This window comes from Loxodonta africana, chromosome 1, assembly GCF_030014295.1.
Source record: "Loxodonta africana isolate mLoxAfr1 chromosome 1, mLoxAfr1.hap2, whole genome shotgun sequence".
Taxonomy (NCBI): Eukaryota; Metazoa; Chordata; class Mammalia; order Proboscidea; family Elephantidae; genus Loxodonta; species Loxodonta africana.
The window spans coordinates 199,410,358-199,435,205 of NC_087342.1; the positions used below are offsets into that span (position 1 = coordinate 199,410,358).

The 24,848-nt window shown below is 38.4% G+C and overlaps 1 protein-coding gene across 1 annotated transcript in view; it reads right to left on the reverse strand.

The window, feature by feature from the left end:
- Positions 1 to 1,401: 1,401 nt before the first annotated feature.
- MOXD1 (monooxygenase DBH like 1) overlaps positions 1,402 to 24,848 on the reverse strand; it is a 119,531-nt gene continuing 96,084 nt past the window's right edge. The window contains exons 11-12 of the mRNA XM_064290913.1: positions 2,611 to 2,779; positions 1,402 to 1,817 (exon numbers count right to left, since the gene is read on the reverse strand). Coding sequence (XP_064146983.1) covers positions 1,653 to 1,817; positions 2,611 to 2,779 — 334 coding nt within the window. The 3' untranslated portion in view covers positions 1,402 to 1,652. The remainder of the gene's footprint in view (positions 1,818 to 2,610; positions 2,780 to 24,848) is intronic.

Below are 24,848 nucleotides of genomic sequence, written 5' to 3' on the forward strand. Positions count from 1 at the left end.
CAACAAGGGAACTGGCAGAAATTCAAGATAGTTTCAGAAGAGGACATGCAGTGAAGGATATCATTACTGATGTCAGATAGATCTTGGTTGAAAGCAGAGAATGCTGGAAAGATGTTTACCTGTGTTTTACTGACCTTGCAAAGACATTCAATTGTGTGTATCATAACAAACTATGGATAACATTGCAAAGAATGGGAATTCCAGAACACTTCATTGTGCTCATGAGGAACCTTTACATAGACCAAGAGGCAGTTGTTAGAACAAAACAAGGGGATACTGAGTGGTTTAAACACAAGAAAGGTGTGTGTCAAGGTTGTATCCTTTCACCATACTTATTCAATCTTATGCTGAGCAAATAATCTGAGAAGCTGGACTATATGAAGAAGAACACTGTATCAGGATGAGAGGAAGACTCATTAACAGCCTGCGTTATGCAGATGACACAACCTTGCTCGCTGAAAGTAAAGAGAACTTGAAGCACTTACTGAGGAAGATCAAAGACTACAACCGTCAGTATAGATTACACCTTAACATAAAGAAAACAAAAATCCTCATGACTGGACCAATAAAGCAATATCATGATACACGGAGAAAATATTGAAGTTGTCAAAGATTTCATTTTACTTGGATCCACAATCAATGCCCATGAAAGCAGCAATCAAGAAATCAAACTATGTATTTCATTGGGCAAATCTGCTGCAAAAGACTTCTTTAAAGTGTTAAAAAGCAAAGATGTCACTTTGAAGACTAAGGTGAGCCTTGCCCAAGCCATGGTATTTTCGGTTACTTCATACGCATGGGAAAGCTGGACAATGACTAAGGAGAACTGAAGAAGAATCGATGCCTCTGAATTATGGTGTTGGCAAGGAATATTGAATATACCATGGACTGCCAGAAGAATAAACAAATCTGTCTTGGAAGAAGTCAGCCAGAATGTTCCTTAGAAGGATGGGAGACTTCATTTCGCGTACTTTGGACATGTTATCAGGGCGCATCAGACCCTGGAGAAGGTCATCATGCTTAGTAAAGTAGAGGGTCATTGAAAAAGAGGAAGACCCTCAATGAGGTGCACTGACTCAGTGACTGCAACAATGGACTCAAACATAGCAACAACGGTGACGATCGTGCAAGATCGGGCAATGTCTCTTTCTGTTGTGCATAGGGTTACTATGCGCCAGAACTGACTGGATGGCACCTAACTACAACAACAAAGAGTTATCATAAAAAAGAGATTAGTTCAGTTGTAAAAGCCTGTTAAGAATATAGGGAAAATAAATCAATTTAAATATAATGGAATGTAAAAGGAAATGAAGAATTCTTTTACTTCCACTTAACTTGGTTCAGTTTTTTGAAAAGGTATGTTAAGTCAGGACAGTTTCGTTTTTTTGGACCATCTGTACATTGCATCATGTATTTCCGGGGGAAAGAAGACCATCTGTACATTGCATCATGTATTTCCGGGGGAAAGAAGACGTTTTGGGGGAAATAGGAGGGGGAGTTTGGAGATCAGGGAAGAAAGGTATGAAAGGAAAGTCTTCACACTCTTCATGTCCATGTCTTCATGCCTAGGGTGGACACAGTCTTTAGCCTACACTTTAGAAGATAGGTTCAGATCACAGACAACATTGTCACCAAGTACAACGGAATTACGATCACAAGTGTTTGCTGCTCAGCACGCTACCAAGTACCATGAAGCACGTAAGCAACTTGAGAGAGACATTCCCGTGTAGAGAGGAGGAGGCGGACGTTCCACACACCAAAGGCTCTGCTTTATACGGCCTGTCAGCCTCTGGAGGTAATGCTGTCATTCCTTGAATCTGAAAATTGAAGAGCAGACAATACAAACGAGTGAATGATTTAGATGCCAGCTGTTCAAGCTTGCTCAGCTGCCTCTACTGCAGCATGTGAGAAAGGGGGTAGCTGCTGAAGGAGTCAAACTTCATGGGGGTCAGAAAGTTTAGGGTTCAGGAGAGAAGTAGAGAAGAGGGTCAGATACTCTCTTGCAAGAGAAAAAATACAAAACAGGCTTCGCTGCTTTTTTGAAGTTCTCATTCCATCCTATTCCTGCTCCACTCCAACGTTGTTTTTGCTGTTGTTGGGGGCCATCAGTCAATTTCAACTCTAAGCGACCCCATGTGACAGAGTAGAACTGCCCCATATGGTTTTCTAAGCTGTAATCTTCATGGGAGCAGATCACCAGGTCTTTCTCCCTCGGAGTCGCTGGGTGAGCTCAAACCAACCTTTCAATTAGCGGCTGAGCACTTAACCGTTATACCACCAGGGCTCCTTACCCCAACATCAGTTGGCAAATAAGTTTTCCTTTTCAAAAAGAGGGGAATCAGAAGTTTTTGGTCAACCCAAGTAATCAGTGAACAAGTAAATGACCAAAAGCCAAACCCGCTGCCATCGAGTCGACCCTACAGGACAGAGTAGAACTGCCCCACAGGAATGGCTGGTGGATTTGAATGGCTGACCTTTTGGTTAGCAGCTGAGCTCCTAACCACTGAGCCACCAGGGCTCCAGTAAATGAGCAGACATATCAAAGTAACAGTCAGATTTATGGATATGTATCTGTTCCTTGGATTTTCCTGTTGCAGATTCAGGGCTTACCGACCACTCTGCGTTGTCCGTCTTGGAACATCTCACGTTCACTGGCAGGCCAAGGACAAGTTTATTGAAGGAGAGACCTTCCTTTTTAGTCCATTTAAACTTGTTCATTGCATCCATGAATGAAAGGTTCTTATACTGCTTGGGGCTTTTGATAATGAAAGGCCAGGTCCTGGATTTAAAACAAACAACCACAGTTAGTCATATTCAGAACAAAAGCACAACGTGTCCTTCTCAACATTCTAAAATGACCCCCTATTTGGTCATTTTTATACACATAAATAACCTAATATAAAGCACTGATGAACTCATTAGTAGTTACTAAAATACCTACAAATAAGAACCCTTTGAAGAAATGATACTTCTGTCTTTTATGGAGATTGCCTTTTGTGATGGTTAATTTTATGTGTCAACTTGGCTAGGCTATGGTGACTCAGTATATCTACATGTGATTAGTATTTACGATCTGTAAACTTTAAGAAGCCTTGATGGCGCAGTGGTTAAAGAGCCTGGCTGCTAACTGAAAGGACAGCGGTTTGAAACCACTGGCTGCTCTGTGGGAGAAAGGTTTGGCAGTCTGTTTCCATAAAGATTACAGTCTTGGAAACCCTGTGGGGCAGTTCCACCCTGTCCTATATAGGGTCTCTATATATATTGACTTGACGGCAATAGGTTTGGATTTTTTTGCTTTGTTTTGCTTTTGACTTTAGAGCAGATTACCCTCAACAATGAGGGTAGGCCTCATTCAATCAGTCTAAGGCCTTAAGAGCAAAAAACAGAGGTTTCCAAGAGGAGGATTCTGCCTCAAGTCTGTAGGACAGACATCCTGCCAGTTTCCAGCCCACTATCTGGCCTACAAATTTCAGATTTAAGACTGCCCGTTTCCAGCTTGTTGCCTGACCTACGAATTTTGGACTTGTCAGTCCCTACAATTTTGTGATTCAATTCCTTTGAGATGCGACATATATATGTATAAAATCTCTTATTGGTTCTGTCTCTCTGGAGAACCCTGACTAAAACAGCTTTACCAAAACCAAATCTCTTGCCGTCGAGTCAGTAGCGACTCATTGCAACTCTATAGGACAGAGAACTGCCCCATAGGGTTTCCAAGGAGCAGTTGGTGGATTTGAACAGCCAGCCTTTTTGGTCAGCAGCCAAACTCTTAAACACTGTGTCACCAGGGCTCTAAAACAGCTTTCGGCAAATAATTTTGCCTGAGAAAGCTTCCTCAGAGCCTCACAACTTCTCATTCATTTATTTTGATTCAGTATAGCTGCTAAGGTTGATTTCTAAACAGTGTGATGCTAATGGGGCTATAAAGAAAATTCCTCGGTTCTTAACAGGTGCTGTAACAGAGATGTGAAATTCAAATCCATATGGCTGAAAAGCCTGACCCCTGCTGGCTGTTACATGTCAGTTTGCCTAAGATGTGAGGAGATAAATACAAAAGATTTTAATTTCAGCCAGTGTGTTTAAAATTTTTACCAAGAACAAACAATACCCTGCAGATGATATACTCCGCTTCCACTTGCCACTCTAAAAAACACATGTTAAATGTCCAAGAAAGAAGAAATCACAAGAGAAATGACACAACCTACTTGAAGAGGTACTCTTCAGGTAATGTCTTTCATTAAGCTTTATTTTATTGATTCCTGAAAAAAGGAAAAATGCAAATATGTTGGCACATCACAAAAATCTCATTAGATAAAAAAATCCATGGACTTTCCAGGAGATTATCGTGGGTGACCAGTAGGTGGATGGCTCCCATGACACCCCAAGGGGATGATTCCAGTGAAAGGAGCTCGTTTCTCTAGTCCCTCACCAAGAACTCGAGTGGCCAAGGAAAGTGGACCCTGGGTCACACAGAAAGGGAAATGGTACGACATGGAGGCTTGTCAGTTTATTTTCCATCTCCAGAAGTAACTTTTCTTCTAAATTTGTACTAAGCCTTTAGTTCTTCAGTTTGGAAAGAGTGTGTACGATTGACTTAATATTCTGATATTTGGTGAGAAAATTTGTATGTTTTTTTTTTTTTTTTTCTCATTCTCACCATTAAAAAAAATTGGAAGAAGTAAAAATCTCAATTTATTATAGTGTGGTCTATTTTTTCTTTTTATATATATTTTTACCTTAGTAAAAATATAGGTAACACATTTGCCTTTTCAACATTTTTCACATGTACGATTTAGTGACACAAATTACATCAATCATGTCATGCAATCATCACCAATAGACTTCTGTTTATCATTTAGCATTAACTTAGTCTGATGGTTCCGGCCATAGAGCTAATACCGTAGGTCTCTTCGTACATATACATAAAACCAAAAATCAAACCCACTGCCGGCAGGTCAATTCTGACTCATAGTGGCCCTATAGGTCAGAGTAGAACTGCCCCACAGAGTTTCCAAAGAGCACCTGGTGGATCTGAACTGCTGACCTTTTGGTTAGCAGCCATAGCACTTAACCACTACGCCACCAGGGTTTCCTATATATATATAATTTCTATCATCACAGTGATTTTTTTTTTATTTCCTGTATTCAGTCTCTCATATGATGACTACACCCTTTTCACATATCCCATCTCCATTCTTTTTGTAGAATTTGTCCTATCTAGTGAAGGAATGATAGGCTAGTAAAGAAATGAGGTTGTAGCTCTTCTGTGCCTCAATTGTAAATTGCAACAAATTGTGGTATTAGTTGTGTAAGTCATCAATGTTAGCTTCAATTGTTGGGTAACATTAACTTTTGTATTCGTAATTAAGAAAGTAACAGCATTTAAAAACTCAGAGCTTGGATAGTTTAAGGTTACAATTTTTTTTCCTGAACTCGTACATTAGGCCCTATCTGCTCTAATGATTTTATATTATGGACTCTTTATTTTTCTTTTCTCAGAGTAGGTATCTTCCCTTACTGTAGTAACAGAACACTTTTGTCAAAGCCCATTCTTCACGAGACCTTATTCGTGAAGAAATCAGATAATTGGAAGGCCCATATTGTTTAATTGGCCTTGGCTCAGAGTTTTATCTGAAGCCTCAGTTATCAGTTTAAATGATGAATCTTAAAAAGAATGTTAACGTGATTTCTTTAAGAACACAGAATGCAACCCATTAGGACTTCATCTTGTTAGATAAGAGAGAAGATTAGGAAATATTTACAACACTTACAATAGTAATAATATAATAGTAATAATAGCAATAGTAAAATAATCAGCAATATTTGGAGCCTCTGGATGGTGTAAACAGTTAACGTGCTCGGCTGCTAACAGAAAGGTTAGCAGTTCGAGTCTACCCAGAGGCATCTTGGAAGAAAGGCCTGGTGATCTACTTCTGAAAAATCAGCCAGCGAAGACCCTATGGAGCCCAGTTCTATTCTGACACACACGGGGCGGCCAGGAGTCAGAAATGACTCAACAGCAACTGGTTAACAACTGGTTAAATTAAACCTATAATTTTGACCTGAGCTTCCATCAAAATCTATTTGCTAAGGAAGCAAAAGCTCTTTCCTGTGTTATTAACATCTGTTTTTACAATCCCAAGAATTGCTGATTTTAAATTTGGGACCAGAATGCTTGTTATTGCAATCTACAATTGGAGTAGAATAGTGTGTTGATTTAAAATTGTCAACTATGTTTATGGAGGCTGATTTTTACCAATTCAGTGACTACTCCATAGCTTCATTAGTTGCAAGTGCTTGACTTCACCTAACACACAGAAACCATATGTCTGGGCTTTCTCTCTCCAATCCTACTTAACGAATCGTATGACTCTAACACACTCATTTTGAAAAACCTGCACGACCTTGAGTTTTCCTCTGATACTGGAGGTCTGGTCAGCAGAAAGCAAACTGAATACTTGGTCTTCAGAGTACAGATCACTTGATAATTCAGAACACCCCAAATAGATTTTCTGTTACTAGGACCTTTTCATAATCTAATTGTCCTTACAGAAGAACATATATGATGCCTACGTAACACATATAATAAATGACAATAATAATGATAATAATAACAGTTCATTTCAATTGAGCATTTACCACATACCTGGGCCATTCCATAAACTATCTCATTTAATCCTCAAAAAAGCTCTGTGAGGAAGGATTGTATTATTATTTCCTTATTTATATGAAATGTAAACAGATTTAGGGAGGTAATTTGACCACGGTCACACAGCAAATAAGTGGCAAACCAAGAATTTGAACCCAGGAATGTTTGACTGCATTATCAACGTTTTAACCAGTATTCTACCTCTCAACTCATTGGCAAAAGTTTTATTTTTAATTAAAAAAATAAATGACTTCTGTCTGGTGAAAAACGCGACAGACATTAAGCTTAATGATTCCAATCATTATATGTCCTATGGATATATCAAACTCATATACAGCTAAAAAAAAAAAAAGGCTTTTCATGAATACTTTCAATTTTTTTCCATGTCATTCAGCAGAAACTCACATCCCCCTCCACACAAAAAAAATCCATAATAAAAAAGTCTACCTAGATCAAAGCTAAAGCCAGAGAAAAGAAAAACATTATTTGCAGAAAATTTAACAAAGGTCAAAAAGGAAACTCAGTAGCCCTAGGCATTCAAAAAAACTACTCAAATCCGTTGCCCTTGAGTCGATTCAGACTCACAGTGACCCTACAGGACAGAGGAGAACTTCCCCACAGGGTGTCCAATTCTGTAACCTGTACAGAAGCAGACTGCCACAGCTCTCTCCTGAGGAGCCACCGATGCGTTTAAAGCACCAACTTTTCAGTTAGCAGCCGAGCAGTTTTAACCACCGCGCTACCAGCGCTCCTTGCCCTAGGCACTAAAAAACAAAACCGAGCTTAATTGCTAAGGCAAGGGCCTACCAAAGTTGAAGTGAGTTGGAATTCTGCTTTCCCTCCCTCGCCGCCATTCCTTGTACTGCCCCACTCTTCCTCATATGCCTGCTGCTTTTCTCTCTTTCACGTACACACAGGAAGAGAAGGAATGTGTTATTTCTTAAAATGTAGAAAGATTTTTTTTGGAGAATATCTCCTGAGGCTTGACATATAAGCCGACTCTAGTTAATGCTCAACACAAAATGCTCAGTCTATGGACTTCAAACAGTCTCTCAAACAAAGATAGCTTTGAAAGTATCATAGCTCCTAATGAACACATTAGGGATGGACTAAGCCACTAAGCCATTTTTTCTCAAATGTTTCCACTTCCCCAAATAACAGAGTAGAACAACTAATTTCCTGGAGATAGGGAAGGGGAGGATGGGTGGAAAGGGAAAGCGATTAAGCACATATTTATTTTCTATTCTCTGGTCTTTCCAGAAAATGAAATTTGTTGACAGAGACATACAGGGTTCTGTTGCTTTACTCTGATGCTGCCTTCTTTTCATTGTTAATGAACCTCCAGCTGAGGAATCTAACTTTTAACATTTGATCTTCACATTTTCTTCATTTATATACATCCATATTCATTCCCTCTCTCACACACACACATATCTTACTCAGACACATTGCATATTATCTGTTTAAGTAAACTAGACAATTTTTATTAATTTTTGGAGTTGTGAACATAAGTTAATAATCTCCAAATTAAAATTAGCTCCCCTCCACACTCTAATAAATGACACAGTAAGAAAAAGAATGGCAAATATATGATGAAGACCTTCATATTCTTCAATCCTATCTCCTTCTCCCCTTAATTAGTCAATATATTATTGCTGAGTTTTAAATGCATCATTTTATACAGCGACCATAAAGTTAAGTACCATAAAATAAGACTAATCAGCATCACACTACATTAACTGTATCTAACAGTGACCTAAAATACAGTATTCTAAAATGAAAGATATATATACTTACAGAGATACAATCCAGAATTAGTATAAAACAAAAACTTGACTCAAAAGGGGACTAATTATGTTTATATATTTTTTAAATACATTAGAAGATGCAGATAGGTTTTTAATAAAAATGAAAAAATTTTAAATCAAACTTATTTTTAAAAAGACAAAGTGTCTGTTTTGGAAAAGAGACAATAAACGTTGAAGCCAGGAAAACGCTGGTGGGAAAAATCATCAAACTGTAACTACCTAAAATACCACAAGGTGGCACCTGAATCTCTACTAAGGCGCTTAACACCCAACCCATTGCCCTCCAGTCCATTCAAGACTCTTAGTGACCCTACAGGACACAGTAGAACTGTTTCAAAGGGTTTCCAAGGAGCAGCTTGTGGATTCAAAGGGCTGACCTTTTGGTTAGCAGCCACATGCTTAACCACTGCGGGTGGAATAAAATGTCTGAATTTTCTGCAGTGTTTCTGGTAATAGTGAATAGTGTAATCGTTATACATAGATGAAGTATTAAGAAGCTTTGCTACTATAATAGTATTTATTGAGATTGTATAGCATAAAGTGACGGAAGAGGTAAAACCATATTTCTTAACAACTTATTACAGATGGAATACAGAAGAGATCGAACCCAAGGATTCCTATATTGGAGGCAAGAATAATGAAATGGGGTAACCTGGGGGACGTGGTCACCAATTCTCTGAGACGGTATCTTTAATGTGTCTCAAATTTATCTTTTTCCTTTCTATTCCTTTTAACTTTGTTCAGGGCCCTACTCTATAATATTATACTAACAAACTTCCTACTTCTCATCTCTTCTCCTTCCAACCTATCCCAGACCATACTTCCAGATTTTATTTATTTATTTTTATAGTTGCCATCAAGTTGATTCTGACTCATGGCAACCCCAACATGTTAATTGTTTTCACCACCCAGGGACTCTACTTCCAGATTACCGGTTGCCCCCCTAGTCAACTCTGACTCTTGGTAACCCCATGTGTGTCAGAGTAGAACAGTGTTACAAGAGATTTTCAGTGGCTGATTTTTCAGAAGTAGATCACCAGTCCTTTCTTCTGAGGCACCTCTAGGTGGACCCAAACCTCCAAGCTTTTATTTAGCAGCTAATCACGTTAACTGTTTGCACTACCCAGGAACTCCCCATTTCCAGATTACCCCTGGAGAAAAGGGAAGACAGAAAAAGGATAAATCTTCCCTGAGGGACCAAAATACTGGGCTGAGGGCTGGAGACCATGGTCTTCAGGGACGTCTAGCTCAACTGACATAACATAGTTTTTGAGGAAAATGTTCTACATCCTACTTTGGTAAGTAAAGTCTGAAGTCTTAAAAGCTTATGAGCCACCATCTAAGATACTCCTCTGGTCCCACCCCATCTGGAATAAGGAAGAATGAAGAACACCAAAGACACAAGGGAAAGATTAGCCCAAAGGACTAAGTGACCACAACTACCACAGCCTCCACCAGACTGAGTCCAGCACAACTAGATGGTGTCCAGCTATCACCACCAACTGCTCTGACAGGGATCACAACAGAGGGCTCCAGACAGAGTTGGAGAAAAATGTAGAAGAAAATTTTAACTTATAAAAAAAGACCAGACTTACTGGTCTGACAGAAATGAGAAAGCCCCAAAGTATGGCCCCTGGACACCCTTTTAAGCCAGTACTGAAGTCACTCCTGAGGTTCACTCTTCAACCAAAGATCAGACAGACCCATAAAACAAAACATGACTAAATGGGCACACTAGCCCAGGGGCAAGGATGAGAAGGCAGGAGGGAACAGGAAAGGTGGTAACGAGGATCCCAAGGTCGAGAAGGGGACAGTGTTGACATGTTGTGGGGCTGGCAACTAATGTCACAAAACAATATTGTATTAATTGTTTGAGACACTAATTTGTTCTGTAAACATTCATCTCAAGTACAATGAAAAGAGAAAAAGGATAAATCCTAAAACAGTGTTTTTCCTGAGTATTCTTCCTAGAGAGTCTAAGCTTTAAACCAGAAATACTGACCTTGAAGTAGCAAGCTTAAGTTCTTCTGCTGTCTTCACAGACAGGTGGGAGTTAGCAATATCAGCAAAGTTATAGAAATTAAAAAACAGTTACATTTCGAGGGGCGGAGCCAAGATGGCGGACTAGGCAGACGTTACCTCGGATCCCTCTTACAACAAAGACACGGAAAAACAAGTGAATTGATCACATACATAACAATCTACGAACCCTGAACAACAAACACAGATTTAGAGACGGAGAACAAACTAATACGGGGAAGCAGCGATTGTTTCCAGAGCCTGGAGCCAGCGTACCAGTCAGGTACGGCACAAGCACAGAGACCTGCTCCACCCCCCTGAACTAACCCCGGGAGGGGGACCAGCCGGTTCCACGGGCGGCGTGGGACGCAGCCGGTAGGAGAAGTCCCCGGGAGGCAGTGACTGATCTTGGAGCAGAAAGAGCAGCATCCGAGCCGGGGAACCGTCTCGCAGGGATTTGGACTGCACGCAGGTACGCCATAAACACGGAGAGTTGCTCCACCCCCTGAACTAACCCCGGGAAGGGGACCAGCCGGGTCGCGCGGGCGGCGTGGGACGCAGCCGGTAGGAGAAGTCCCCGGGAGGCAGGGACTGGTATTGGAGTGGGGAGAACAGCGTTCCAGCCGGGACACTCGGTCGCGGCACAAGCACGGGGAGCTACTCCACCCATCTGAACTAACCCCGGGAGGGGTCTACCTGGTTCAAGGGGGCGGCACGGCCACGCGGCTGGAGGGAAGAGAAGTCCCCGGGAGGCAGCGACTGATTTTGGAGTTGAGAGTGCACCGTCCCAGTAGGGGAGCCTTGACGCTGGGCGTGGGGCTGGAAGCGGAGGATCTGACCGTGACTCCAGCGGGCCAGACCCCCTGGGGGCAATCTCCACACAGTCAGCACACATAGGCGACGCGCCCGCGGGAATCTCAGATATAACAGTCATTCCAAGCAAGACAAGCAACTCTGGCTATATTCTGAGGTGCTACTCTCCTATCTCTCTGTTCCCTCCCGCACCCTCCCCAGGCGGCTTCATTAACATCTGAATAGCCTGAGCCAGAGGGAGAACTCTGATAGGGATCTGATCGCAGTTTTTTTTAGCGGATTTTCTGGAAAAACTAGTTTCCCAGTGATGGCTCGGAGACAACAATCCATATCAAACCACTTAAAGAAGCAGACCGTGACAGCTTCTCCAACCCCCCAAACAAAAGAATCAAAATCTTTTCCAAATGAAGATACAATTTTGGAATTATCAGATACAGAATATAAAAAACTAATTTACAGAATGCTTAATGATATCACAAATGAAATTAGGATATCTGCAGAAAAAGCCAAGGAACACACTGATAAAACTGTTGAAGAACTCAAAAAGATTATTCAAGAACATACTGGAAAAATTAATAAGTTCCAAGAATCTATAGAGAGACAACATGTAGAAATCCAAAAGATTAACAATAAAATAACAGAATTAGACAACACACTAGGAAGTCAGAGGAGCAGACTCGAGCAATTAGAATGCAGACTGGGACATCTGGAGGACCAGGGAATCAACACCAACATAGCTGAAAAAAAATCAGATAAAAGAATTAAAAAAAATGAAGAAACCCTAAGAATTATGTGGGACTCTATCAAGAAGGATAACCTGCGGGTGATTGGAGTCCCAGAACAGGGAGGGGGGACAGAAAACACAGAGAAAATAGTTGAAGAACTTCTGACAGAAAACTTCCCTGACATCATGAAAGACGAAAGGATATCTATCCAAGATGCTCATCGAACCCCATTTAAGATTGATACAAAAAGAAAAACACCTAGACATATTATCATCAAACTCACCAAAACCAAAGATAAACAGAAAATTTTAAAAGCAGCCAGGGAGAAAAGAAAGGTTTCCTTCAAGGGAGAATCAATAAGAATATGTTCTGACTACTCAGCAGAAACCATGCAGGCAAGAAGGGAATGGGACGACATATACAGAACACTGAAGGAGAAAAACTGCCAACCAAGGATCATATATCCAGCAAAACTCTCTCTGAAATATGAAGGCGAAATTAAGATATTTACAGACAAACACAAGTTTAGAGAATTTGCAAAAACCAAACCAAAGCTACAAGAAATACTAAAGGATATTGTTTGGTCAGAGAACCAATAATATCAGATATCAGCACAACACAAGGTCACAAAACAGAACGTCCTGATATCAACTCAAATAGGGAAATCACAAAAACAAACAAATTAAGATTAATTAAAAAAAAATACACATAACAGGGAATCATGGAAGACAATAGGTAAAAGATCACAATAATCAAAAAGAGGGACTAAACACAGGAGGCATTGAACTGCCATATGGAGAGTGATACAAGGCGATATAGAACAATACAAGTTAGGTTTTTACTTAGAAAAATAGGGGTATATAATGAGGTAACCACAAAAAGGTATAACAACTCTATAACTCAAGACAAAAACCAAGAAAAACGTAACGACTCAACTAACATAAAGTCAAACACTATGAAAATGAGGATTTCACAATTTACTAAGAAAAACGCCTCAGCACAAAAAAGTATGTGGAAAAATGAAATTGTCAACAACACACATAAAAAGGCATCAAAATGACAGCACTAAAAACTTATTTATCTATAATTACCCTGAATGTAAATGGACTAAATGCACCAATAAAGAGACAGAGAGTCACAGACTGGATAAAGAAACACGATCCATCTATATGCTGCCTACAAGAGACACACCTTAGACTTAGAGACACAAACAAACTAAAACTCAAAGGATGGAAAAAAGTATATCAAGCAAACAATAAGCAAAAAAGAAGAGGAGTAGCAATATTAATTTCTGACAAAATAGACTTTAGACTTAAATCCACCACAAAGGATAAAGAAGGACACTATATAATGATAAAAGGGACAATTGATCAGGAAGACATAACCATATTAAATATTTACGCACCCAATGACAGGGCTGCAAGATACATAAATCAAATTTTAACAGAACTGAAAAGCGAGATAGATACCTCCACAATTATAGTAGGAGACTTCAACACACCACTTTCGGAGAAGGACAGGACATCCAGTAAGAAGCTCAACAGAGACACGGAAGATCTAATTACAACAATCAACCAACTTGACCTCATTGACTTATACAGAACTCTCCACCCAACTGCTGCAAAATACACTTTTTTTTCTAGCGCACATGGAACATTCTCTAGAATAGACCACATATTAGGTCATAAAACAAACCTTTGCAGAGTCCAAAACATCGAAATATTACAAAGCATCTTCTCAGACCACAAGGCAATAAAACTAGAGATCAATAACAGAAAAACGAGGGAAAAGAAATCAAATACTTGGAAAATGAACAATACCCTCCTGAAAAAAGACTGGGTTATAGAAGACATCAAGGAGGGAATAAGGAAATTCATAGAAGGCAACGAGAATGAAAATACTTCCTATCAAAACCTCTGGGACACAGCAAAAGCAGTGCTCAGAGGCCAATTTATATCAATAAATGCACACATACAAAAAGAAGAAAGAGCCAAAATCAGAGAACTGTCCCTACAACTTGAACAAATAGAAAGTGAGCAACAAAAGAATCCATCAGGCACCAGAAGAAAACAAATAATAAAAATTAGAGCTGAACTAAATGAATTAGAGAACAGAAAAACAATTGAAAGAATTAACAAAGCCAAAAGCTGGTTCTTTGAAAAAATTAACAAAATTGATAAACCATTGGCTAGACTGACTAAAGAAATACAGGAAAGGAAACAAATAACCCGAATAAGAAATGAGAAGGACCACATCACAACAGAACCAAATGAAATTAAAAGAATCATTTCAGATTATTATGAAAAATTGTACTCTAACAAATTTGAAAACCTAGAAGAAATGGATGAATTCCTGGAAAAACACTACCTACCTAAACTAACACATTCAGAAGTAGAACAACTAAATAGACCCATAACAAAAAAAGAGATTGAAACGGTAATCAAAAAACTCCCAACAAAAAAAAGTCCTGGCCCGGACGGCTTCACTGCAGAGTTCTACCAAATTTTCAGAGAAGAGTTAACACCACTACTACTAAAGGTATTCCAAAGCATAGAAAATGACGGAATACTACCCAACTCATTCTATGAAGCCACCATCTCCCTGATACCAAAACCAGGTAAAGACATTACAAAAAAAGAAAATTATAGACCTATATCCCTCATGAACATTGATGCAAAAATCCTCAACAAAATTCTAGCCAATAGAATCCAACGACACATCAAAAAAATAATTCACCCTGATCAAGTGGGATTTATACCAAGTATGCAAGGCTGGTTTAATATCAGAAAAACCATTAATGTAATCCATCACATAAATAAAACAAAAGACAAAAACCACATGATCTTATCAATTGATGCAGAAAAGGCATTTGACAAAGTCCAACACCCATTCATGATAAAAACTCTTAACAAAATAGGAATTGAAGGAAAATTCCTCAACATAATAAAGGGCATCTATGCAAAGCCAACAGCCAATATCACTCTAAATGGAGAGAACCTGAAAGCATTTCCCTTGAGAACGGGAACCAGACAAGGATGCCCTTTATCACCGCTCTTATTCAACATCGTGTTGGAAGTCTTAGCCAGGGCAATCAGGCTAGACAAAGAAATAAAAGGTATCCGGATTGGCAAGGAAGAAGTAAAGTTATCACTATTTGCAGATGACATGATTATATACACAGAAAACCCTAAGGAATCCTCCAGAAAACTACTGAAACTAATAGAAGAGTTTGGCAGAGTCTCAGGTTATAAAATAAACATACAAAAATCACTTGGATTCCTCTACATCAACAAAAAGAACACCGAAGAGGAAATAACCAAATCAATACCATTCACAGTAGCCCCCAAGAAGATAAGATACTTAGGAATAAATCTTACCAAGGATGTAAAAGACCTATACAAAGAAAACTACAAAGCTCTACTACAAGAAATTCAAAAGGACATACTTAAGTGGAAAAACATACCTTGCTCATGGATAGGAAGACTTAACATAGTAAAAATGTCTATTCTACCAAAAGCCATCTATACATTTAACGCACTTCCGATCCAAATTCCAATGTCATATTTTAAGGGGATAGAGAAACAAATCACCAATTTCATATGGAACGGAAAGAAGCCCCGGATAAGCAAAGCACTACTGAAAAACAAGAAGAAAGTGGGAGGCCTCACCTTACCCGACTTCAGAACCTATTATACAGCCACAGTAGTCAAAACAGCCTGGTATTGGTACAACAACAGACACATAGACCAATGGAACAGAATTGAGAACCCAGACATAGATCCATCCATGTATGAGCAGCTGATATTTGACAAAGGACCAGTGTCAATTAACTGGGGAAAAGATAGCCTTTTTAACAAATGGTGCTGGCATAACTGGATATCCATTTGCAAAAAAATTAAACAGGACCCATACCTCACACCATGCACAAAAACTAACTCCAAGTGGATCAAAGACCTAAACATAAAGACTAAAACGATAAAGATCATGGAAGAAAAAATTGGGACAACCCTAGGAGCCCTAATACAAGGTATAAACAGAATACAAAACATTACCAAAAATGATGAAGAGAAACCTGATAACTGGGAGCTCCTAAAAATCAAACACCTATGCTCATCTAAAGACTTCACCAAAAGAGTAAAAAGACCACCTACAGATTGGGAAAGAATTTTCAGCTATGACATCTCCGACCAGCGCCTGATCTCTAAAATCTACATGATTCTGTCCAAACTCAACCACAAAAAGACAAACAACCCAATCAAGAAGTGGGCAAAGGATATGAACACACATTTCTCTAAAGAAGATATTCAGGCAGCCAACAGATACATGAGAAAATGCTCTCGATCATTAGCCATTAGAGAAATGCAAATTAAAACTACGACGAGATTCCATCTCACACCAGCAAGGCTGGCATTAATCCAAAAAACACAAAATAATAAATGTTGGAGAGGCTGCGGAGAGATTGGAACTCTCATACACTGCTGGTGGGAATGTCAAATGGTACAACCACTTTGGAAATCTATCTGGCGTTATCTTAAACAGTTAGAAATAGAACTACCATACAACCCAGAAATCCCACTCCTAGGAATATATCCTAGAGATACAAGAGCCTTCATACAAACAGATATATGCACACCCATGTTTATTGCAGCTCTGTTTACAATAGCAAAAAGTTGGAAGCAACCAAGGTGTCCATCAACGGATGAATGGGTAAATAAATTGTGGTATATTCACACAATGGAATACTACGCATCGATAAAGAACAGTGACGAATCTCTGAAACATTTCATAACATGGAGGAACCTGGAAGGCATTATGCTGAGCGAAATGAGTCAGAGGCAAAAGGACAAATATTGTATAAGACCACTATTATAAGATCTTGAGAAATAGTAAACCTGAGAAGAACACATACTTTTGTGGTTACGAGGGGGGGAGGGAGGGAGGGTGGGAGAGGGTTTTTTTATTGATTAATCAGTAGATAAGAACTGCTTTAGGTGAAGGGAAAGACAACACTCAATACATGGAAGGTCAGCTCAATTGGACTGGACCAAAAGCAAAGAAGTTTCCGGGATAAAATGAATGCTTCAAAGGTCAGCGGAGCAAGCGCGGGGGTCTGGGGAACATGGTTTGCGGGGACTTCTAAGTCAATTGGCAAAATAATTCTATTATGAAATCATTCTGCATCCCACTTTGAAATGTGGCGTCTGGGGTCTTAAATGCTAACAAGCAGCCATCTAAGATGCATCAATTGGTCTCAACCCACCTGGAGCAAAGGAAAATGAAGAACACCAAGCCCACATGACAACTAAGAGCCCAAGAGACAGAAAGGGCCACATGAACCAGAGACCTACATCATCCTGAGACCAGAAGAACTAGTTGGTGCCCGGCCACAATCGATGACTGCCCTGACAGGGAGCACAGCAGAGGACCCCTGAGGGAGCAGGAGATCAGTGGGATGCAGACCCCAAATTCTCATAAGAAGACCAAACTTAATGGTCTGACTGAGACTGGAGGAATCCCAGCGGCCATGCTCCCCAGACCTTCAGTTGACACAGGACAGGAACCATCCCCGAAGACAACTCATCAGAAATGAAAGGGACTGGTCAGCGGGTGGGAGAGAGATGCTGATGAAGAGTGAGCTAATTATATCAGGTGGACACTTGAGATTGTGTTGGCAACTCTTGTCTGGAGGGGGGATGGGAGGATAGAGAGAGAGGGAAGCCGGCAAAATTGTCAAGAAAGGAGAGACTGAAAGGGCTGACTCAAGACGGGGAGAGTAAGTGGGAGTAGGGAGTGATATGTATGTAAACTTATATGTGACAGACTGATTGGATTTGTAAACGTTCACTTGAAGCTTAATAAAAGTTATTATAAAAAAAAAAAAAAAACAGTTACATTTCTGCACATCTGAGCCACAGATAAACACAGAAATAAAAGGTTTTATTTATATATCACTGTAGTTGAAAAGGAAAACCTGGTGGCGTAGTGGTTAAGTGCTACGGCTGCTAACCAACAGGTCAGCAGTTCAAATCCGCCAGGCACTCCTTGGAAACTCTGTGGGGCAGTTCTACTCTGTCCTATAGGGTCGCTATGAGTTGGAATCAATTCGATGGCAGTGGGTTTGGTTTTGGTTTGGTAGTTGATAAGGTGCCCTGTGGCACAGTAGTTAAGCATTCAGCTGTTAACCAAAAAGTCAGCAGTTCCAATCCACCAGCCAGCTCCTTGGAAGCCCTATGTGGAAGTAGTGCTCTGTCTATAGGATCACCAAGAGTTGGAATCAATGGCAACAAGGTTTGGTTTTTGGTTTTTGGTAGTTGATAAAAACAAATAGGGTTAATATTATGATTTAACGTTGATGGGTAATTTTCCTTTGTTAAGTCCAAACATGACCTTTGGGATGTGTTTTTCTAAGACAGTAACAAAGGTTACTACAGTACACAAGGGTACAGTAAGTTTTGATTTTCCAGCAAAAATAAAATATTTTCTATTTTTAAGTTCAGACCAATTAATGGAAATTTTCTAAGTTAGACTGATCCCCCTGCTTTACATAAATTAAAAAGCAGATGTTGGAAGGTAATCTGTGGTTACTTTTTTTTTTTTCTTTGACTCCCTGGAAGCTCCACTCCTGTTTTAAAAGTCTTATTGCTAGTGTCTTATGTGGCGGAAAGGGGAAGGGGGAAAGAAAAGAGATGGAAAATCTAAGCAAAGAAACAGTATCCTAAATGAAGCTACAACACGAACTCTCCCTGCACCAAGCAAATAAATAAATATGCAATCAAAAACTAGTAAAACAAACAAAAATTCATTACCAGATTTCCACTTCTGGCCCTATTGGTGTAAATGACACCAGTTTTACCCTCATACTGTAAACAACTCAAAAACTTAAAACAAACTATGTGAAAGAGCTGGTTTTGGACACTGAAAAACATGCAGCCCAGAACTGTGCTCCCCACATAAATCTGTATGTAGTGAACTCTATGTTCACCCCGGCTTTCTGCCTGGAGGTATCCTAGACCATGATGCAGAAAGGGAGATTCCCAAGCGGAGAACTGCAATCTCTGAGTTAAAGAGACAAAGATCAGAATTAAGGGAGTCTGAGGCAGAGTACTGGAGAGGATAAAACTACACAGAGAAAGCACCTTAGAAATCCACATAAGGATCCCCTGAATCTGTAATCAAGTAATTAAATTAAAAAAAAAAAAAAAAAAACCTGTTGCCATCAAGTTGATTCTGACTCATGGCAACCCCATGTATTACAGAGTAGAACTGCTCCTTCTGGTTTTCTTGGCAGAAATCTTTATGCAAGCAGATCGCCAGGCTCTTCTTTCATGGCATCACAGGGTAGATTTGAATCATCGATCTTTAGGTTAGCAGGTGAATGCAAACCATTTGTACCACCTTGGGACCTTCAAAGCTTACTATACATAGGGAAAAATCTGACAAGGCTGAACATAACACAACTGGGAAATTGTAAGCCAAACAATTCCCAGGAGTCACTCAGGGCTGGCAGATATTCAAACTCCAATCAGCCAGAATGGAGTGCTTTTGCTGAACACCCAGTCATTTAGCAGAAACTCAAGAATGGGTCAGGCCTTTGTAATATAGCTAAATAAGCTAAGAGTAAAAGCCTATTCTAGACACCCACTAACAAGGCTTTTTAAAGAAATAAAAACAATCTAGTACTCATCAACATCAAATCCCCAATGTTCAGTATCTATACCAAGTAAAAAATTCATTAGACATGCAAATAAGCATGATAAGTGTGACCCTTAACCAGGAGAAAAACTGATTAATACTCAAAAACCAAAAAATTACAGAAATTAAGAATTAGCACAATAGGATATTAAAACAGAAATAAGAAATATTATTTAAAAAATATGCAAAACCACTATACAAAAACTGCAAAAAAATTGTTGAGAGAAATTAAAGAACACTGAAATAAATAGAGATATACTATGTTTATGGATAAGAAGACTCGATAGTGTTAAGATGTCAGTTCTTTCGAATTGATCTAGAGATTCATAACAATTTCAATGAAATCTCAGCAGCCTTTTTTTAAAAGAAACTGTCAAGTTGATTTTAAAATATATATGGAAATGGAAAGAACCTTGAATAGCTAAAACATTTTTAGAATAAGAAAACAATGACAAAGTTTGGGGACTTAGCAGCATACTCTCTTATTTCAAGTTTATTTCAAGTAATAAAGCGTGCATTAGAGTAAGGCTGAACATGCTGAGCAATGGAATAGAAAAGAGGGTTCAGAAATAGTCACTATATGGTCAACTAATTTTTAACAAAGATTCTAATGTAATTCAGTAGGAAAAGGACAGAATTCTTTCATCAAATGGTTCTTGAACAACTTGATAACCATAAAGAAATACAACAAACCTTTATATTTACCACACACCACAAATACAAATTAATTCAAAATGGATCATCAACCTAACTGTAAAAGCTAAAACAAAAATCTTAGGGAAAAAATAGGAGAAAATCTTCACAAGCTTAGATAGGAAAAATCTCTTAGACTATGTCTTTAGAAGGCATAAACCAAAAAATCAAACCAGGTACCACTGAGTTGACTCCAACTCTTGGTGACCACATGTGTGTCAGGGTAGAACTGTGTTCCACAGGACTTTCAGTGGCTAATATTTTAGAAGTTGATCACCAAGTCTTTCTTCTGAGGTGCCTCTGAGTGGACTCAAACCTCCGACATTTCTGTTAGTAGTTGAATGCATCAACCATTTGCACCACCCAGGGATTCTTTTTATTATATTAAAAGAAAAAAAAATCCGTTGCTCTCAAGTTGATTGCAACTCAGTGACACTATAGGACAGAGTAGAACTGCCCCCACAGGGCTTCCAAGGAGCACTTGGTGGGTTTGAACTGCTGACCTTTTGGTTAGCAGCCATAGCTTTTAACCACTATGCCACCAGGGTTTCCTTTATTATATAAACCAAAAAAACCAAACCCAGTGCCGTCGAGTCGATTCCAACTCACAGCGACCCTATAAAAAAAAAAACTGCCCCATAGAGTTTCCAAGGAAGTACCTATTTAATATCCTTGATTTTGCCTCTTGGTCCACAGAGCCTAAAATATTTACTAGATGGCCCTTGGTAGAAAGAGTTTGCTAACTCCTGATCTGGGTAATGGAGAGAATCTTCACAAAAGTCATGCTTAAGTGCCATTTTCATAACTGCTAATTTCACAGCTCAGTGTAGAGGAAATGTGTGATTAACCACATTAGTTCAGATGCCTGGATATTCTTTTGCTGAATATGATTTTGAAAGGGTAAGTGTGTACATTCTTTAATTCAAGTCAGAATCTAAAAGGTCCTTATCAGTCTTTCTCTATCAGTTACATTGATCTTTTTCCTTTTTAATAATATTTTATTGTGTTTTAGATGAAAGTTTAGACAGCAAATTAGATTCCCATTTAACAGTTTTCATACCAATTGTTCCGTGACATTGACTGCATTTTTCATAATGTGTTCGCATTCTCATTATTTCCATTCTGTTTGTTCTGTTTCCATTAATCTACCTTCCCTGCCCCTCCTCTGACCATTTAGTCTCATATAGCTGATTATTTAAAGGAGCACAGTACTCGAGGGTGATACTATTTATTTTATAAGCCAATCTATTATTTGGGTGAAAGGTGACCTCCAGGAGTAGCTGCAGTTCCAAGTTCAAAGGATATCTTAGGGCAACAGTTTCAGAGGTTCCTCTAGTCTCTACGGGTCTAGTAAATCTAAACCTTTTTTTAGAAATTTAAGTTTTGTTTACATTTTTCTCACATTCTATCGAGGACCTTCTATTGTGTCCCTGGTCAGAATGGCCGGTAGTGGTAGCTGGGCATCATCTAGTTTTTCTGGTTTCAGGCTAGATGAAGCCATAGTTTTTATGGGCTATTAGACCTATGGATTACTGTGGTTTCTTCTTTGAGTCTTCGATTGCCTTCATTCTCTTTTGTTCAAGACAAGTAGGGACCAATACTTGTATCTTAGACAGCTGCTCACAGCTTTAAGACCCAAGAAGTTACATTGATCTTTGAAGCTGCCATTGCCAAAGCTGAGATTTATCACCTAAAAACACCTTAGCTTTACATTTAGTCGGATGATTGAAGAGACTAGCATACTTGACCCCATGCATCCATCAGCTTGTTACACTGTGGTGGCTTGCATGAAACAAAATGATAAAAGAAACTTCAGAAAACAGTTAAGAAGATAAAAATCGAGTCAGGCTGGGAGAAATTATTTGTAAACATATATATGACAAAGGACTTCCATCTAAAATATAAAGAACTCTTACAAAATATTTTTTAAAAAAAGATTACAACTCAATAATAAGAAAACAAGTAACTCAGAATCAAACAATGGACAAAAATTTGAATAGACAATTGCAAAGGGGACATGTATAAACAACCAGTATGCATATATAAAAAGAGTTAGTCACAGGGAAAAGGAAATTAAAACCGCAATGAGGTACCACTACATACCCATTAGAATGGAAGATCAGATAAAATTTAAAAGATTGAAAATACAATACCTTGGCAAGAATGTGGTGCCATAGGTACTGTTATACATTTCTGATGAGAATATAAAATGGTACGATCATTCTGAAAAACATTTTGGGAGTCTCAAAAAGTAAACAAACTTGGTATACAATCCACTGATTCTACCACTAGGGATTAACCCAAAGAAATTAAAACGTATGTTCATACAAAGACTAATACATGAATGTTCACAGCAACTCTCTGCATAGTAGCCATAACTGGAAACTACCCAAATGTCCTCAGACTGGCAAATCGATAAAGTGTGGTGTGTCCATACAAGGGAATAAGACTCAGCAATAAAAAAATGAATAGACTGCTGATACACACATATAGATGAATCTTAGAAACATATTCTTAGTAAAAGAATCCAGACACAGATTACATATGTTATAATCCCATCTATGTAAAATTCTAGAAAAGATCAAACTCATATATAATGACAGAAAGCAGATTTGCAGTTTCTTAGGACTGTGTGTAAAAATCGAGATTGTCTGTGAAGAGGCTGAAGAGGACTTTCTAGGGTGACAGAAAAATTCTCGATCTTGTTTGTTATACGGTTTAACAGCTGCACACATCTGATAAAACTCTTCTAGTAGTATACTTAAAATGAGTGCATTTTATTCTACGTAAAATATACCTCAAACAATTTGACCTAAAAAAAAAAAAAACAGAAATAAAAATGTATCATAAACAAGCAGGCAAAGAACACAACATAATGCCACAAACTTTACAATCTAATCACTAAAGAAGGAAATTAGAGAACCTGAACCAATGTAGCACAACTCCTTATCCTCTTCACATTCCTTGACTGAGGGAATGAATGTCAGTTGTACACAGTAAAAGCGAGTCCCCCCGGTAGAAGAGAAGGCTCCAGGGCTGCACCACTTTTAACAGTATGATATAAGGCCTGGGAAATTCCCCCATGCAAAGGAATTCAGCCCCATTCAGTCAGAAAACTTCCTCAAACAGATATTTAATAAAATCCCAGAAACAATCCATACATTCTAATATAGAGTAGAAAGTCTCATCCCTACCCCCAACAACCCTTTACCTTCAAAATACATAAAAGTGTATACACAAAATAATCCACCCAAACCTCAAACCTTGGTGTGGAGAGAAAGAGAACTGGTTTCAAATACGTTTGTAAGTTAGTCAAGAATGCACCTATACTGTATTGGAACAAAAAGAATTTTTGGATAGAAATCCCTCAACATATGGAAGAAATGACATAGCAATCCTGAAAACATAGGGGCAAAAAGGAAATTGTATCACTTTGCATGTAAAGAGACAGGAAAGCTGTCTAGAAGAAAATACAAACCAATTACACAGGAGAGAATTCCCACAAGTATTTTATGCTGTAAGACTAATAAGAATATGAATTCAGCTAAACAAGAGCACAGATATAAGATGGTAAAACAAGAGGTTGGCTCAATAGGGAGACTGCAAATCTAAGGAAATAAATTTATGACAAAATAAATTTAGCACCAAATAAATTAGAAACAGAAGCAGAATATTAAAACATTGAATTACAAAAGAAAATGCTTGAGAAATATCACAAGCAGATTAGAAAATTTTTTCATAGATATAATACAAGAAAATTTCCCTAAAATAAAGAGGTGAATACATGTTTGAAAGAACACTTTGTATTTCAGGGAAATTTGGTTCAGAATGCTCAACAATGAAATATGTTCAATTTAAATTATGAAACTTACAGGCAAACAAAGAATTATTCCATTTGTACAGGAAGATATCCCAAAGGAAAAGCAGTGTAACTCCAAAATATTATACCCAACCAAAATGCTGTTCAAGTATAAATGCAGGAATTCTCAAACATGAAAGAATTCAGGACTTAAAACACCCAGAAGTCCTTCTTGATTAAACAAATTACAGATAAAATCCTGATGAATTAAATTAAGGAATTCAAAAATGTAAAAATCATATGAAAATTAAATCTATTATTAAATCAATCATTAAATCTAATTAAATATAAAAGTTACATTAAATAATTGTGGGAATTATGGTTTCAGAAATAATGTTAACATTAAAAATCTTTAAATTATAAACAAATATAAATAATAAATATTTGAAAGTGGGAGAAAATGTGAAAGTATTAATGCTCTCATGTTTCATGATCTAAAATTGAAACATGTAGCTTAAAAAAATTGAGTCCAACTGTCTTATTCATCTAGTGCTGCTACAGCAAAAATACCACAAGTGGATGGCTTTAGCAAAGACAAATTTATTCTCTCACAGTCTAGTAGTTTACAAATCCAAATTCAAGGTATCAGC